At 53.3% G+C, this 14,872-nt stretch overlaps 4 protein-coding genes across 4 annotated transcripts; 2 read left to right on the plus strand and 2 right to left on the minus strand.

Moving 5' to 3' along the window:
- Positions 1 to 289: 289 nt before the first annotated feature.
- On the minus strand, positions 290 to 1,168 carry AYL99_06405 (hypothetical protein; the record flags this gene model as incomplete). Its single annotated transcript, XM_018837914.1, has 1 exon — positions 290 to 1,168. One exon carries the CDS (start codon positions 1,166 to 1,168, stop codon positions 290 to 292), a length of 879 nt encoding a protein of 292 aa, XP_018692474.1.
- A 724-nt stretch (positions 1,169 to 1,892) lies between these two features.
- AYL99_06406 (hypothetical protein) lies at positions 1,893 to 4,649 on the plus strand (the record flags this gene model as incomplete). Its single annotated transcript, XM_018837915.1, has 2 exons — positions 1,893 to 4,333; positions 4,481 to 4,649. 2 exons carry the CDS (start codon positions 1,893 to 1,895, stop codon positions 4,647 to 4,649), a joined length of 2,610 nt encoding a protein of 869 aa, XP_018692475.1.
- A 1,151-nt stretch (positions 4,650 to 5,800) lies between these two features.
- Positions 5,801 to 10,555, minus strand: AYL99_06407 (hypothetical protein; the record flags this gene model as incomplete). Its single annotated transcript, XM_018837916.1, has 1 exon — positions 5,801 to 10,555. One exon carries the CDS (start codon positions 10,553 to 10,555, stop codon positions 5,801 to 5,803), a length of 4,755 nt encoding a protein of 1,584 aa, XP_018692476.1.
- Positions 10,556 to 12,376: 1,821 nt separating this feature from the next.
- Positions 12,377 to 14,494, plus strand: AYL99_06408 (hypothetical protein; the record flags this gene model as incomplete). The annotated part of the gene is made up of 1 exon (XM_018837917.1): positions 12,377 to 14,494. The coding sequence occupies one exon, from the start codon at positions 12,377 to 12,379 to the stop codon at positions 14,492 to 14,494; it is 2,118 nt and encodes a 705-aa protein (XP_018692477.1).
- Positions 14,495 to 14,872: the final 378 nt, after the last annotated feature.

Genomic DNA, 14,872 nt, shown 5'->3' on the forward strand with positions numbered 1-14,872 from the left:
TTCGCCGCCGTGCTGCCTCTCGCTGGGTTTGCTCTTCGACCTATATATGGTCATTGAGGATCTGAAGGCAGGGATCCAGGGGTTTCTCCTGGCACATCCGCTCGCACATGGGCAGGAATGCTGCACGTCATCCACCAATGGCAGAACAGAAGGTCCGTTCCACTAAAGAGCACTCACCGCTTGCGTAGCGGAGATCGCGAGCTTCTTCTCATTCCCAGATGTTGTTTGGAGGCTACGGTCCTGAAAGTCCTGTCATCCACCTCGCTCTGGAAGCCCCTGCGACAAGCTACTAGATTCCTGTCCAGACGGTCGTTTGCACAGGCGCGGCCATGGTCATCGAGACCCCCTTAGACAACTTCTGTCTCCATGTCAACTTCGGCTTGCCCTTGGTTCGAGCTTCTTCGATTATCTCCGTGGCCGTCTTCCCATCGGCGATCGTTTGCTCTTGACGTGGTGAAGTCGGCTGCGGTGGTGATGATGATGATGATGATGTTATGCTGGGATGCTCGAGGTTCAGGGAAGCGGTCCTGGAGCTTCGCTGCTGCAGGGGGTCGCTTGCATCAATGTATTTCGCTAGCCTGTCATCCTCTCGGGTCATCATGCCCCCGCCCGCCAGAGGCTGGTCTGGATTGACGTCGTCAACCTGATACTCTGGCACCGCTCCTTCGGCATGGACCTCCGAATAGACGGGAAGCGCCTCTCTCCCTCGAGTCCACCTGTCCGCCTTCGTGATTGGATCACCAAGTCGCCACTTTCGTACATCTTCTGGTTTGAGAAGACAATCTTCCGCCGGAGCATGCGTCCCTCTATAGTTGCCCTCTTTGTCCTTTGCATAATGCTTTCGCCAGGTGTCATAAGGGATTTGACGCATCACAAAGGGCGGCAGATCATCTTGTGAGTCGCGTCTTTTCCGTTGCGTGGTGAGGCCAACCTTGCGAAACAAACCCTTCCGCCTGCTGGGCTCCTCCTCGCTTATCGGGTTGTTGTGTTCCCAGTTGAGGGATTCATCGTAGCTGATGGCTTCAAACGCCCCGATGCCCGTCGGTGGAGCCATTCCTGCTGGGAGGCGCGGAGGTAGGACGGCACAAGACACCATTTTGACACTTGGTGGCGCCGAGTCGGATTGGGAGCCCGCTCTCAGGCGTCCAACGGACTCGCGGCGAGACATTGCCCAGGAGAACTGCTCTTGGTTGAATCTGTTGATTTGGTCGATGCGTGAACCCACCAACCCGCGACAGTCGTGATGGTCTTTTAATATTGACGACGAGTTCGATGATAACGAGGCAGTGCTGATTCAAATACAATAATAGACGAGATTTACAAGGGCTGGAATGACCGTTCGCAGATCGACATGACCACGGGACACGGGCCGTCAACTTGGGTGGTTACACTGGAGAGTGGCGGAGTCGAGCCTCAATAGGTGGGAGCTTTGCACCCCGCAAGGCATCGCGTAATAGTACGCGACTGAGTCGCCAGATCTATGATTGCGCCTTCTCATGGGGCATGTTCTGGAGAAGCTCCAGAACTGGCAGCGAGCGTGGTTGCACCGCCCCTTGAATTGCCGCACAGGTTGATCGTGGTGTCGTGTTGTCATTTGACGAGACCAGGCGTTGATTGAGGCTTAGATAGAGATCAGCTCAAGGTTGGTGAAGGTGTCATGGAGAGAAAGCCAGGAGCAGGCACGTGACAAGCCAGCTCTATCACACGTGACACCCCGCAAAATCCACATGGCTATCTCTGGCTTTCCCAGATAGTCAAGTTAGCCGACACCAATCCCACGCTAATGCAGCCTAATTCACGAAAATAACCCGACGTCGGTATAGGGTTACTAACCCTGAGACATGCTCTGACTCCCCAGTCCATCACTCTTCACGTCTCATGACATCGCCGTGATGGCTCCTCGTCCGCGAGTCAGGTCCAGTAGCAGAAAGGACTCGCCTCTTTCGCCCCCCAAGCCCCCTTCGATCAGCGTCGTCATCGACGCGCCACCAAATCATAACAAACGACGGACGCGTTCATCCAGCCAAGAAGTCGCAGCAGCGCAACAGCAACCGCAAGATCTTGAGCAGGCACTGCCCACTGTCGCCGAAGAGGACGCGGTATCGGAGCAGGCCGAAGATCTCGACAGCAGCCCGTCTGTCTCATTCGAGGAGAGCTTGACAGGGTCATCCTGGGAGAGTCTTTTAGATGCCCTGGACCGAGACGCCATCATCGACAATCTGGTCAAATTGCGCAATGATTCCGACGGAGTTTTTTCAATGTTTGAGGGTGGTGACGACAGAGTGAGGGACATCTGTGCGAAGCTGCTGCAACTCAACCCTTTACTCTGCCGGAAATTGACGCGCCGGGAGGAACAGCTCCTGGCCACGATGGAAGTCTATGGGGGCAATCCGGGCTTTATCGTCCCAGGGATTGTCACTCGCAAAATTGTTGGTGATGGCGAACTGCACGAGATCAACAACGGCCCGTGGCGCCCCGACAGTGTTCTCTATTTGGCAAATCTTGCCTTGCAGCTGGCCAAGGTACTTCACCGCTCAACAGAAGAGCGTCACACGTACCTCGAGTTCATGTTCAACAACTTCCCAGAACCGTTTCATGATCTTGACGCATTTCCTGTCTCGGCTGACATGGTAAAGGGTACTCTCCTTTTTCACACTGAGATTCTCACTCAGTTCTATATCCGACAAGTCGAGATCAAGCATCATGAAGCCGGGTTTGATCCTGACGCATTACTTGGAGCTGTCTTCTACGATGAACGCAATAAGATAAAGGGATCGGCAGACAACGTGACGTACGCCAAAGCATTATCACGGATGTCTTCCATCAGATCCCATATCAACATGCCAAAACACCCGTGGCTCAACGTGGAAGCCTTGAGACAACAATTTCCTTGGTCAGATTTTGTTGTACAAGCAGTCAGGTGGAGCCTAGCCTACAAAAAGGAGCTAGACGGAATAATCAAATCCAGAGGGGGAGTAGAGGAGCTCGTCGATCTGCTTCTCGCTGAAGATCTCCAAGATGAAGCAGCTCTCTCAAACAGACTTACTCCAGATTCCGAGATAGCAAGCTTTGCGTCTAGAAAGCAGGAATCTGCCACAGCCGACACCCAAACAGAGCAAGTTCAGAATGCCAATAACAAGTCTCCACTCCCGGCGGAGAAGGGAACGACCGGGAGTTTATTGGGGAAAGCCATGAAAGCAAACATAAACAGACTCAAGGCCATCAAAGTCCAGCATTCAGCACGCACGTCCGGTGCTAAAATCGAACACATTGCTGCTCCCAGTCCGCCAGAACCAGAGCATGAAATTCCACGGTCGCCATCGCCGGTTGTGGATGAGACTCAACCATCAGCTGCCAATAGAGGCGACAGCCAACCACAGAGTCTTCCTCCAGCCGCTGCATCTGACGAAGAGATTGTCCCAACCCAGCAAACAAACATAGTCCTGGAGACTGTCCGCCGACAAAACGAACAGAGCGACAAGGAGAATAGGCATCAACCCGTTAAGAAGCCTTCATTGCTCGACCGCCAAAAGGGGGCAGAAAGGGTGGAATGGGAGGAACCCTCTGATGACAATGATACCCCCAGTCCGCCGCCCCAGGCCCTGAAGCGTCGACTGCCTCGAACGTTCGAGGATGATGGCGGCCATGACGAGTTCGAGACAGACCAAAGAACAATAAAGAGAGCTCGTGCTAGTGCCGAGTTCAACAGACAACCCCCCTTGATGACGCGCCCTAGCATTCCAGCGGAAGGGGAAGATGCCACAACTACCCAAAACAAGGATGTTCGTCTCTCTGAGAAATCTCGCACGGTTGCATTTGCAACTCCAGACCAGCCTTCAAGACCCGCTCGAACGACTCCTTCGAAGTCGCCAGATGCCGTGCAGCGCACGTTGTCCTCCGGATCTTCACAGCCCACACGATCCACTACTCAGAGATCGCCATCAGGCCGAGCACTTCTTGAATCTATCCCAGCGGCCAAACGAAAACCACCACCTTCGAGCGCCCCCGCTCGAAGTCATCCTGAGAGTGCCCGGGTATCTATGCCACCGTCAACGGCGCCACCCGTGTTCGACATTGATGACGTGAATCGCAAAGCTAGAGAAAGAGTGCGCATGTCTCGGGAGTTGTTGCCGGATCCACAACGCGGTCAAGTTCGTATACCATATACAAACGACGAGGTCGAAAGATTGATGGAGCTGATCGCGTTGTACGGGACGCAGTGGGTGAGGATCTTGGAAAAGGACAGGACGCACGAGAAGGGGCCGGTGCTGCTCGGAAGGACCCAGGTGCAGCTGAAGGACAAGGCGCGGAACATGAAGTTGGTTTTTCTCAAGTAAGCTTTTCCTCCCGTCGATGTCCTTCTTGCTCGCCACGCTGAGTTCCTTTTTCCTTCCTTGTTTTCCCCCCTGCATCGATGACCTGTGGATGGAAGGGGTCCCGTCCCCAACCAAATATTGTGTGGCTAACTTGTTATGAATAGAGCCGGTCACCGCTTACCTCCCGGATTCGAGCTCGTAAGTGTCGGCCAGCGACAAATCAACGAGCTCCGGAAACTAGGTATCGACTACATTGAAGGTCAGAGCGGAGCTCGCTATACCGCACCGCGGGACGACGCTGATCCTGAAGATGACGATGACCTTGGGGATTAGGTAGCGGACTTTCTACTGGGGCGGGCAGGGCTTCCTTGGGTGAGCGGCTGGCGGCAACGTGACATCTACAATCATCTATTGGTTTCGTTCTCTTTTATTCTCTTAGACCTTCGTCGCTTGCGATTCCGGATACCCAGGACAACCTTGAACTCTTGGGAATAGGCAAAGCTGCTGGGCTTATAGGAGTATAGTTCTATACACTGAGCGAGAAGGGGATCATATTGTTCCCAGTCTCCCTTTCTCTCTCTGTGTGTGTGTCTGTCCGTCTCGATCTCTCGTTGCACTCACCACCCACCCTACTTCATCAACGACCGCGCCAACTAACCCGGCCTCCATCTGAGACCCTTTGTCCGTTTTCCCCAGCAGGAGCGATACGTGGAGACAGCTGACTGACTGACTGACTACCCAAGCCGGGCTGACTATTCTAGCACTGCAGATTCTGGGGTGAAGACGTTGGACAATTTTCTCCTTCCTCCTCGTCTTCCTCTGCCAGAGGGTTTCCAGAAATTCGGTATCATGTTCGTCACTATTTACTTCCCTCTTGGTCAAACATTGTGATACGGTAGCCGGGAAAAGGCGTAGAAGCAGTTGTAATAACAGTAATAGTAGAAGAAGAGAGAGAAGAGAGAGACACAGTCCAAGATATATAAATCAAAAGGGGGGCTGCAATTCTGCTGCCGGGTATTTCTTTTGTCGTCCAAACCCATAATATAACCATCTCGGTTCTTCATCCCATCACGGCATGATCCGAAACATACAAAACAACCCAATTGCTGATCCTGAGGTATCTGAAAAGACAGAAAGGTCGATCTCCGAGCTGGATCTGGTAATGTACAAAATCGCTCCCCCACGTAGAAAAGATCAATTCCAACGCATACATCCGCCCTAAGTCACCCTTCCCCTCTCGCGAGTCAAGAAGAGAAGTATCCTTTCCCTTACAGGGAAGCTTCGTCAAAGTCGTAAGACATCCAGCCATCCATGCCTCCTATTAGGATCCACTGACCCACAGGACGCCATGCTGATAAACAAGTCGCAAAATACTGCCCCGTTAACACATTCCAACCCACACCATCGCCGCCCCCAGAAAATACACAAAATGAACACACAATGTGGAATAGGTACTGGCCTTGAACCAGGCTGCCTTGGTCGGCTCAGGTGCCGAACAGAAAGTCCGCGAATTGTCTCTGCTGCTCAGTCCAGGTCTCTGGATGCTCAAGATCGGCTCCTAGAGCTTGGAGATGGAGTTGTTCGGTCGATAGCTGCGGTTTCTCGACTGGTTCGAATGGTGAGCCGTCCTCGCCCATCATGATGTCCAGATCATTGATGGTCTCGAACGGGGACATGTCGCCAAACCCACTGAGATCAAGACCCTCGATCCCATCAAGGTTGACCTTCCATTGATCGTCTTCAGCCTTTTTCTCTACTGTTTCCTTCTTGTCCTCGCGCGACGCGGCTGCTGCCGAGCTGCCTTCCTTGTCACTGACGATCTCTGGACTCTTGGATTTCTCGGTAGAGGTGTCGGTCAAAGCACCATTGGGTCCTTCAACGATCTTCTGCCATCGTTCGCTGGTATTGCGATAGGCCTCATAAAACTTGGACTGTTGTTCAAACAGCTTTTCCTCGGACGGAAAGAGCTCGTCCCAGTCGTCGCCGCCAAAGGCAAGCCGCAACTGATCCAATGTGATATTGCTGTGTTTCCAAGGGTCATCATCTTCCATAGCGACGTCACCATCTCTGGTAGTGGTGCCTGCAGGACCTTGGCTGGGCATTTTGGCCATGGGTACAGGGGTGCCTGCGGAGCTCTCGTTCTTAATGATGGTCGCCCCTGCGGCTTTACCCTCGGATTTGGGGAAAGTCTTCTTGATCTGCTGGAAATTCTCGTCTAGGTTGAAGGCAGAGCGAAGAGAATCGTGGAGAAAGGCAAGAGGATCGGTGACGGGCTCCATATCTAGCTTGTGGGCCACATTGTGGTGGTGATCAAGTTCGCCTTGAGTCGCGAACCCTTTGAGCTGATGATCGCACCCATTTACAGGACACTTGAACATCTCGGCAGGTTTTGGCGTTTTGGTCGTCTGAGGAGAGGTAAGCACGGTAGGCGTTGTGGCAGTTGCACTTGCGGGTTGCTGTTGGTTCTTCTTCCGCCTCTTGGGATCGGTAGGAAGCTTGAGGTCTTCTTGCTTAAGTCCTGGAGTCGCGTATCTTGGCGTACCTTGCCCTCTGGGATCTCCGATTTGGAATGGTGGTTGTGTGGATGTCGGAGCGGGAGGAGCTTGGTTGACCTTAAGAGACTGTTTCCGTTCTTTCTCTTGTGCCTCAAGCAAACTGAGATTCTCCGGCGTGAGCTGCGCAGGCTGTGGGCGGGCTTTGTTGTTTGGGATTTGCGCGGCAGTTTGTTGGAACTTAGCAGTGATGTTGTTAACAATTCCTTCAGCGTTGTCCGCGGTAATGCTAAAGTGGTCAGCCGGCTCAAAAGTTTTGTTCTGCAGCGACTGCGGTTTGTACTGCGAGAACAACTGTATCTTCTGGAGGACCAGTTGCTTAATAGCTGCGTCATTCGGCTCGATGCGATAGAAGGCGACAAGAAACGAGTCGAACCGCCCGAGCATGTTTTTTACGTTGACGGACGTCAAAAGGTCTGCGATGCGCTTTCTGCCACTGGCATCCATGTTGGTCATGGGCCGCAGCTTGGGCATGCTGGTTTGTACTTCCTTTGTGAGTTCCACGATTTTCCGCATCGCGGCGTGCTGCAGCTGATAATTCTTGTATTGCTGTCGCTTTACCGGATCCAACGCGTTGATTTGCTCCTTTGTCAAAGCTTGAAATCCCTGGGCCTTGTTGCCATTCACTTGCGGCTGGGCTTGTTTGTTCTGCATTGATATCTCCACCACATCGTCGTCGCTAGGTCGCTTTAGATTTTTGTTCTCAGGCTGGACTGGCGTCTGTGGCGGGCGAGGTTGTCCTGGCGCTGAAGCCGAAGGCGGCCGAACTTGCTGCTGAGCCTGCGCCGGAGATTGATTCTGTGCGGATGCCTGGACACCAAATTGTTGTCCCTGAGAGGTTGCTTGACCTGTCTGCGGTGGCATTGGGGGTCCTTGCTGTTGCATTCCTTGTTGATTGGCCTGGTGCTGCTGCTGCAGCTGCAGTTGTTGTTGTTGTTGTTGCTGCTGCTGCTGCATGTTCTTTGCTTGCACCTCACGATGTCGATTGATCAGGATAGCTCTAATTTGCTCGTCTGGCATATTTGCGACGCGAGGATTTGCGGCCCGCACCTTCTGAATATCGAAAGCGGTCGGGGTTCGGAGGGGCATGGCTCCAGGCGGGACACCAGGAGGCTGATAAGGGATGGTTTGCATAGACGGCTGAGGCACTGTCTGAGTCGCTTGTCCAGGAGCCTGGCCCGCCATGGCATTTTGTTGTTGTTGTTGTTGTTGTTGTTGTTGTTGTTGTTGCTGCTGCTGTTGTTGTTGTTGTTGCTGTTTTTGCTGCTGTTGGTGTTGCTGTTGTAAATTCTGACCTCGATTTTTCATGATATGGGCGAAATGTGTCGCCTGGATGTCCAATACATGAGGGATGGGCCAGTTTGCAACTGGGTTCGAGAGCAGCCACTGTTTGAGTTGATACCAGGTCCGTATTTCCGGCAACGCAGCATGCTGTCTTATGCTGCTCAACACCGTGGGCGGAACTGGTTGCTGATCCATCAACTTCATCTGCGGAGCAGTCAACTGTTGACGAGGGCCCTGTGGTTGTCCTTGGGCATTTGGAGTCCCTTGCGGTGGCTGCTGTGGCGTCGGCTGCTGCTGCTGTGCTTGTTGCTGTGCTTGTTGTTGCGCTTGTTGTTGTTGCTGTTGTTGCTGCTGCTGCTGCTTTTGCTGTTGTATCTGCATTTGGCGCTGCCTCATCATCTCCTGCTGATTCTGTTGCATTTGACCCTGGCTACCAGGCTGCATGGCAGCCATTTCTTGACCCTGTTGAGAAACTGCCCCAGCCGACAGCGACTGTTGCATGGGCATGGCGCCAATATTAGCACCACCAACAAATGCATTATTCTGTGTTTGAGCCATTGGCGTTTGCTGTTGTTGCAGCTGCTGTTGCTGCGATTGCATCCCCTGTGGCTGCTGTGATATGCTCCTTTTCATTTGACCACTCTGCTGAAATTGCTGTAGGATACTACGCCATTCACTTTGTGGCTTTTGACGAAGAATCACCTGGAGAGGCACAGGAAAGCTGGCCAGCGCCTGTTCACGCTTCTGCATTTCTTGCATGTTCAACTGCTGCTGCTGTTGCTGCTGGCCCTGTTGTACTGCGTTATTCATTTGCTGCATCTGCTGGTTCATCAGAGGAGTTCCAGAGCCGGGTCGGGGGACTGTTTGTGGGCTCGCCCCCGAGACATTTGGTCCAACAGGACGATTGATGGCAGATAGGGGGGTGCTGGACTGTGGCATTGGCATATCCCGACGCTGACCAGCCATTTGTGCCTGAGCTGCGGCTTGAGCGCGAGCTTGAGCCTGTGCCTGGTTTTGTGCCTGAAGTTGGGCCTGTTGCAACTTGGTAGCCTGTGCTTGTTGGAGGCGCTGTTGCTGCGCGATGAATGCCGGGTTCAAGTTAGCCTGGTTTTGTTGCCCCATGCGCTGGGTAGCCATCATCTGTTGCTGAAGACGCAACTGGTCCGGCATCATGCCTGGCGTACTGCTGGCAGGAACCACCAATTCGCCACCCTCTTGAGATCTCAACCCCTCGGCCTGCTGGCCTTGGAATCGGCCCATGTCGCCCATAAGCGGATTCCCGTTCATGGTCATTCCCTGACCCATCGAGTTCGGAGTTGACTGATTTTGCATCTGTCCCATCATGCCGGCGGCATTATTCATTTGTCCCCCATTCCCCTCTAACTGTTTTCGTCGCCGAAACTCTTTAGTTGCGAGCATGCGGAAATAGTAAATGATAGGGTCGACGGCCTTCTGAGCCAGGTTCTGCCGTAGTTGTGGATTCATCTTCTCCACAATATTGCGCATCTCCTCCTTGGGGGTACTTTTGGCCAGCTCGGCCGCTCGCAGATTAATGGCCTTGTTGTCCTCCGGGGTCAACTCGGGCAGCTGAGTCTGCTTCTGTTGAACATTACCGGGCATCATGGCTACCATGGATTGGTTTGGAGCGGATTGGCTTGCTTGACTCATCATAGGTTGGGGTTGGTTGAAAACGGGCGAGCTGTGCAAGCCCTGCTGCTGTTGCTGTTGCAACTGCTGCAAGTGCGGGGGCAGCGACAGGTTGTTTTGTATCTGCTGGTTGGGTTGCATCTGTGGCATGAAAGTTTGGTTGCCCATTTGCACACCCTGCATGCCTTGCATAACGCCGGCGGTAGACTGGTTCAACTGTTGAGCTCGCTGGTCACGGATTCTGCCTAGTTTTTCGCTACACTCCCGAACGTAGTCCTCTCGGCTCGCGGACTGGGTGAAGCACTTGCGTTCGAACTGGAGAGCGACTTCGATCGCACGAGGGAGCTCGACCGGGGGTCTGACCAGACGGAGAGAATCGACGAGCAACTTGATCTGACCGGCTCGTTCGCGGATGTGGACATTGGCTTGCCAGCCAGTAAACGGCCCCTGAGAGTTTAACATGTCGAAGATGTGTTGTTGAACCGAAGGGTGGTTGAGGCTCATCTGCCCGGCCATCTGCTGAGGTGTAGGTCTTCCCATTCCCGCACCCATCTGCCCTGCTCTGGGGTTCATTTGACCCATTTGCCCCATCTGGCCCATCTGGCCCATCTGTCCTATCTGGCCCATTTGTCCCATTTGTCCCATTTGTGCCGCCATTTGCCCACCCATCTGATTTGCCATGGCCATTTGTTGTTGCATGTTGTTGGGCATGCCTCGACCCATGCCCACCATGTTCTGAAAGTGCTGTGGATTCATGGCTGCGGCAGGGATTGGCGAGCGGCGGGACGCTCAGGCGCGGTGGACTCGATCAACGCATTCGGGACAGGTAGGGGAGTAAGATGTTGCGAAGGATCGGTTCGGCGGGGACGAGGAGTTGCCTTGAGTTCTGCGGAGGACTATATGGGAAACAATGGCGGGAGCTGGCAGGGGAGAGGACAGAAAAGATCGGTAAGGCAGGCTCTGGTCAGGCCTCCGTGACGGGAGGTGGTGACACAGGCAGAAATGGAAACGAGGAGCGAGTCTGGTGCGCGGTGAAGTTGGACGTCGACCGGGGTGACACGACGCCAACAACAAGAAGGACACACAGGGAGGAGATCGAGGAGGTCGTCAATGGTGTCAGGGAGTGAACTCTAGCGCACTTTGTCACTCTTAGGCCATAGAGGGAAGCGTAGAGAAGAGAGGTTGAGTCTGGGGATGTGGGATGTATGCGTTGGTCGGACAGGAATACGGAACAATTCGAGGCTGACACTAGCTCTGGGAAGACTATGCAGCGATGCCTTATTATGTGAGGATTTGTACGGGAGTCGGGGGGCGAGCTGTAATTGGGCGCCAACCGGGCGCGTCGTGGAGGACTCCAGGCCAACCCACTTTGCGATGAGGCTTGTCGGTGGCTGTTTAGCCTTGTTTACCAAGAGCACATCGCGGGGGTGGTGCGAGGCACCTCTCGGAGAGTCGAGTAAATAGATATACCGTAGAAGGAGAAGAATGTTCGCAAGGGGGCTTGCCCACGACAGAGCAATTTAGAGAGCCATACGGAGATACGACGGGGGACCATGGAGGAATGAGCAAAGGGAGAGAGAAAAAGTCGCTGTTTGCAGGTGACGAGGATGGAGCCCAGGATGGGATGACTCTTCGCCAAACAAGAACTAGTGCGCGAGCGAATTCGCTACCGTAGCTAAAACTGATGTTTGTTAGGCTGAGGTGTGCAGGCCCAGGTGCTATGAGTGGCCCGGAGACTGTTAGTCCATCTCGCCCATGCGCCCCCGAGTCCACTCAATCAGGGCTCACTACGCCCTAGTAGGCCCAAGGGACAGACCTAACAGGGTTCATAAGGCCATGGACTGTCCCTTGCTCTTCCTGACTGGGTGGCTTCATTCTTCAACCATCACTTCACCTGTAAGCCTACTATTCCAGTTATTTGGTAAACCAAGGGCACCGAGAAGTCGTGACATGAACCGGACTTGTTGGGTCTACTGCATTCTCCCTAAGTCCGACACCGACTCGTTCTGTACCAACAGCTTCCCACACTCGTAAGGGGTACTCTAGTTTTGGGTGACCACCACTCTTTGGTCCCCTCAGGTTCTTCACCCCCACCCCCTTGCCCTTTTGCCACTGTGACCAAGAAACCTTGTGAAAGCGCCCTTAGGAGCACCAAAGCTCTGGGGTCTTTACCTAATGTTACCCTAAACCACATCTGCTATAGCGTTGCCGTGCTTTTCCTTGTCCTCCATCCGCTTTCCAACTGTCTCTCCATCACTACACCGTACAACGTCACTCGTCTGATTGCAGTCCTTCTACCATTTCCTTTTTTCACGGTTGTGCATAATCGTTCCCCCCCTCCTTTCCGGACCCTTCCCACTCATCGCATTCTGCTTGGTCTGAGGCATTTACAGCGGTCGAACTGATTTGCCTCGATATACCATTTCGCTGACGTCCAGATCATAATTGCGCTTCTGGTGTCAGCTGCGATCCCCCGGTTTTGGTGGTGCCATTTCGATATGAGAGACCGATCAATGGCCGGTATCAGCACTCTTTCTCAGTAGCAAGATTCGTTTCTGCGTTTGGCACTGGAAGGAAATGGCATCCTCGGTGGGGTCCGACATCTTCGCATGCCTGGCTCTTTTGACCATCTCAGTCGCCGTCTTGTTCATCCTACGCCACTACCTGCCTCTACGAACCAGTCCTGCGTTCCTCCTCGTCCCAATTTTCCTCGCCCTAGTCCTTCCCGCCAGCGCCCTCGTTTTAGTGCCTATTGATCTCGCATCCAGCGCACGAGAAAGCAATCATGGTGGGAAAGGAATATGGTTACCACAAAGAGCTGTTTTGGTCTCGTGGAGGATAGTCTACTGGTTGACCTTTGTCCTGACATGGGTTGTCTTGCCTCTGTTGGGAGAATACATGGATGCTGGATACCGCGAACCCAAGTCCCGGCTGATCTATTCCCTGCGTTCCAATGGCAGGTACCAGCTGATTGTTCTGGTCTGCGCCATCGCCGGTTTGATCTACATGATCTTTTCCTATGGCTTCGACTTCACCGCAATCAGAGCCTTGGTCATGGCCCTCGCATATGTGTGGGGTCTTGCTCTCGCCATCTACCTGATGGGCCATGGGCTAGTCGCCATCCCTAGGAGAATGTTTCGAAAAGCAGATATAAGCGGCAGCCTGCGCCGCGTCCAGGGTCAGGCTCCAAGGGTACATGAGAAGCTGGAGGACGCTGTTGTGGCACTTGATGAGCTGGAAGCTCAAGTGATGCAGCTCAAGCAAAGGAAAACTGGGAGTGCCCGAGATTTTCAGGATTGGATTGATGAATTGGTGGACATGACCGGTCAACCCGAGAGTCGAGTCTTCTCAAACGTCACCACCATGGACGCCTCTTCCAAAGTCCCGGCCGTCATTACCGAAAGATACCTGGCGGACCTGACCCGACGACTAGTTCGAGCCAAACACCGACGAGCTAGATACATCCGGGAATGGGACAACATTGTGCAGACTGCCTCAGATCTGCAAGCTATCCTTGACTCCAGAGGCTCGCGGAAACTGAACTTTGGGCGTTCCATGTCATCACTCAGGTGGTCTCTCATGACCCCATCAATGCGCTATCATCTATACCTCCACATCATCCCCGCGGCCAGGATAGCTCTTGGAGCCATCCTCTCCCTCGCATCGATCGCTGTCATTTGGTCTGAGATTATCAAGTTTCCTGCCCCGCACCTTTCGGCGGTCAGCCTCACCGTCATTCATCACCCAAGTGACAAGAACTATCAAATTGGCTTCGGCGGTCAACTCGTCGCTTCCATGTGGATTGCTTATATGTGCGTCTGCGCACTAAGTAGCATGAACGATGTTCCTACCTGGAATCAGCGAGCACTGGTTAGAAGGAACACCTACGCTGAATCTGCATGCTGGTACGCGGGACAGATTGCTAAACTGACAGTGCCGCTCGCGTACAATTTCCTCACTTTTCTGCCCAAAGATATCCACCAAAATTCGACGTTCTACAATTTCTTGGGGAGGCTGATCAACCTGACGCCGCTAGGGACCTGGTTTGATTACCTGTTCCCAATGTTCATCCTTCTACCCGTGATCATGACATTATTTAATCTATATGGCAAGATCAAGAACGTGCTAGGCTTCGGCATATTGGAAATCGATGAAGACGAGGATGAAAATCCGTCCGGTTTCGGAACTGGAGGCTGGCGGGAAGGACGGGATCTCATCTCTCGAGATCTCCAGGGGCATCGACCGACAGCTACATTGGGTATTACAGAATCCCCACGCTCGTCTGTGGATAGGCCTCGCGGCGCACCGACCAGGGGGGTGCCCTCCGCTGACCGTGCAGGTGTTGGAAGCAACCGCACCACCGCATCGAGTACGCTACACAACTCGGCATCGGGTGGTAGGTTCAGAGATAGACCTGCTTTGGAACCTGAGCCTGATGAGGAGAATTTCTTCACGCTGTTCGGACGAAGGGTGAAGAACACGATTGATACGATCGAAACACCCAAGTGGATGCAACCTTCGACGAATCGAGGTAGAGCTGGTGGCGGATTCAAACGGCCCCGATGGTTAGGTGGACCAAGCGATGAGGGCGGAGACAACAGCGAGAATACCAGCAGTGCAAGTGGCAGCGGTGGTGGTTCCAATATCCTCGGGCTGTTTGGTGGCAGGACTCAGGACGGGAGAATCATGATATGATGTGAACGAAATTCAATTCTACGTGACGCGGTAATTAGCAAGCAGTGGATCATAACCGATAGATGCATATATACCTCTGTACATATGTGTACGTGTATGAATATGTTTGATTCCGACCATTCAATCAATACCTACTTGTCTGTATATACTTACTTTCCCCTCGTCACACCAGCATGTGGAAGGAAACCTGTGCACCACCCCCGCCCTCCGGACTGGACTGTATCCTCGGCATAACTACGGAATAACAGCCCCTGGCAGGGAGTACACAGTCACAAGCACATAGACATAGACAGACATGGACATAAGCTCCCAGTGGGATGGATATACATACATACCTCGTCTTGCATCGCTGGCACATGTACATGTATGTATATGTAG

Source organism: Fonsecaea erecta (assembly GCF_001651985.1).
Source record: "Fonsecaea erecta strain CBS 125763 chromosome Unknown Scaff5, whole genome shotgun sequence".
In the NCBI taxonomy this organism is placed as follows: Eukaryota; Fungi; Ascomycota; class Eurotiomycetes; order Chaetothyriales; family Herpotrichiellaceae; genus Fonsecaea; species Fonsecaea erecta.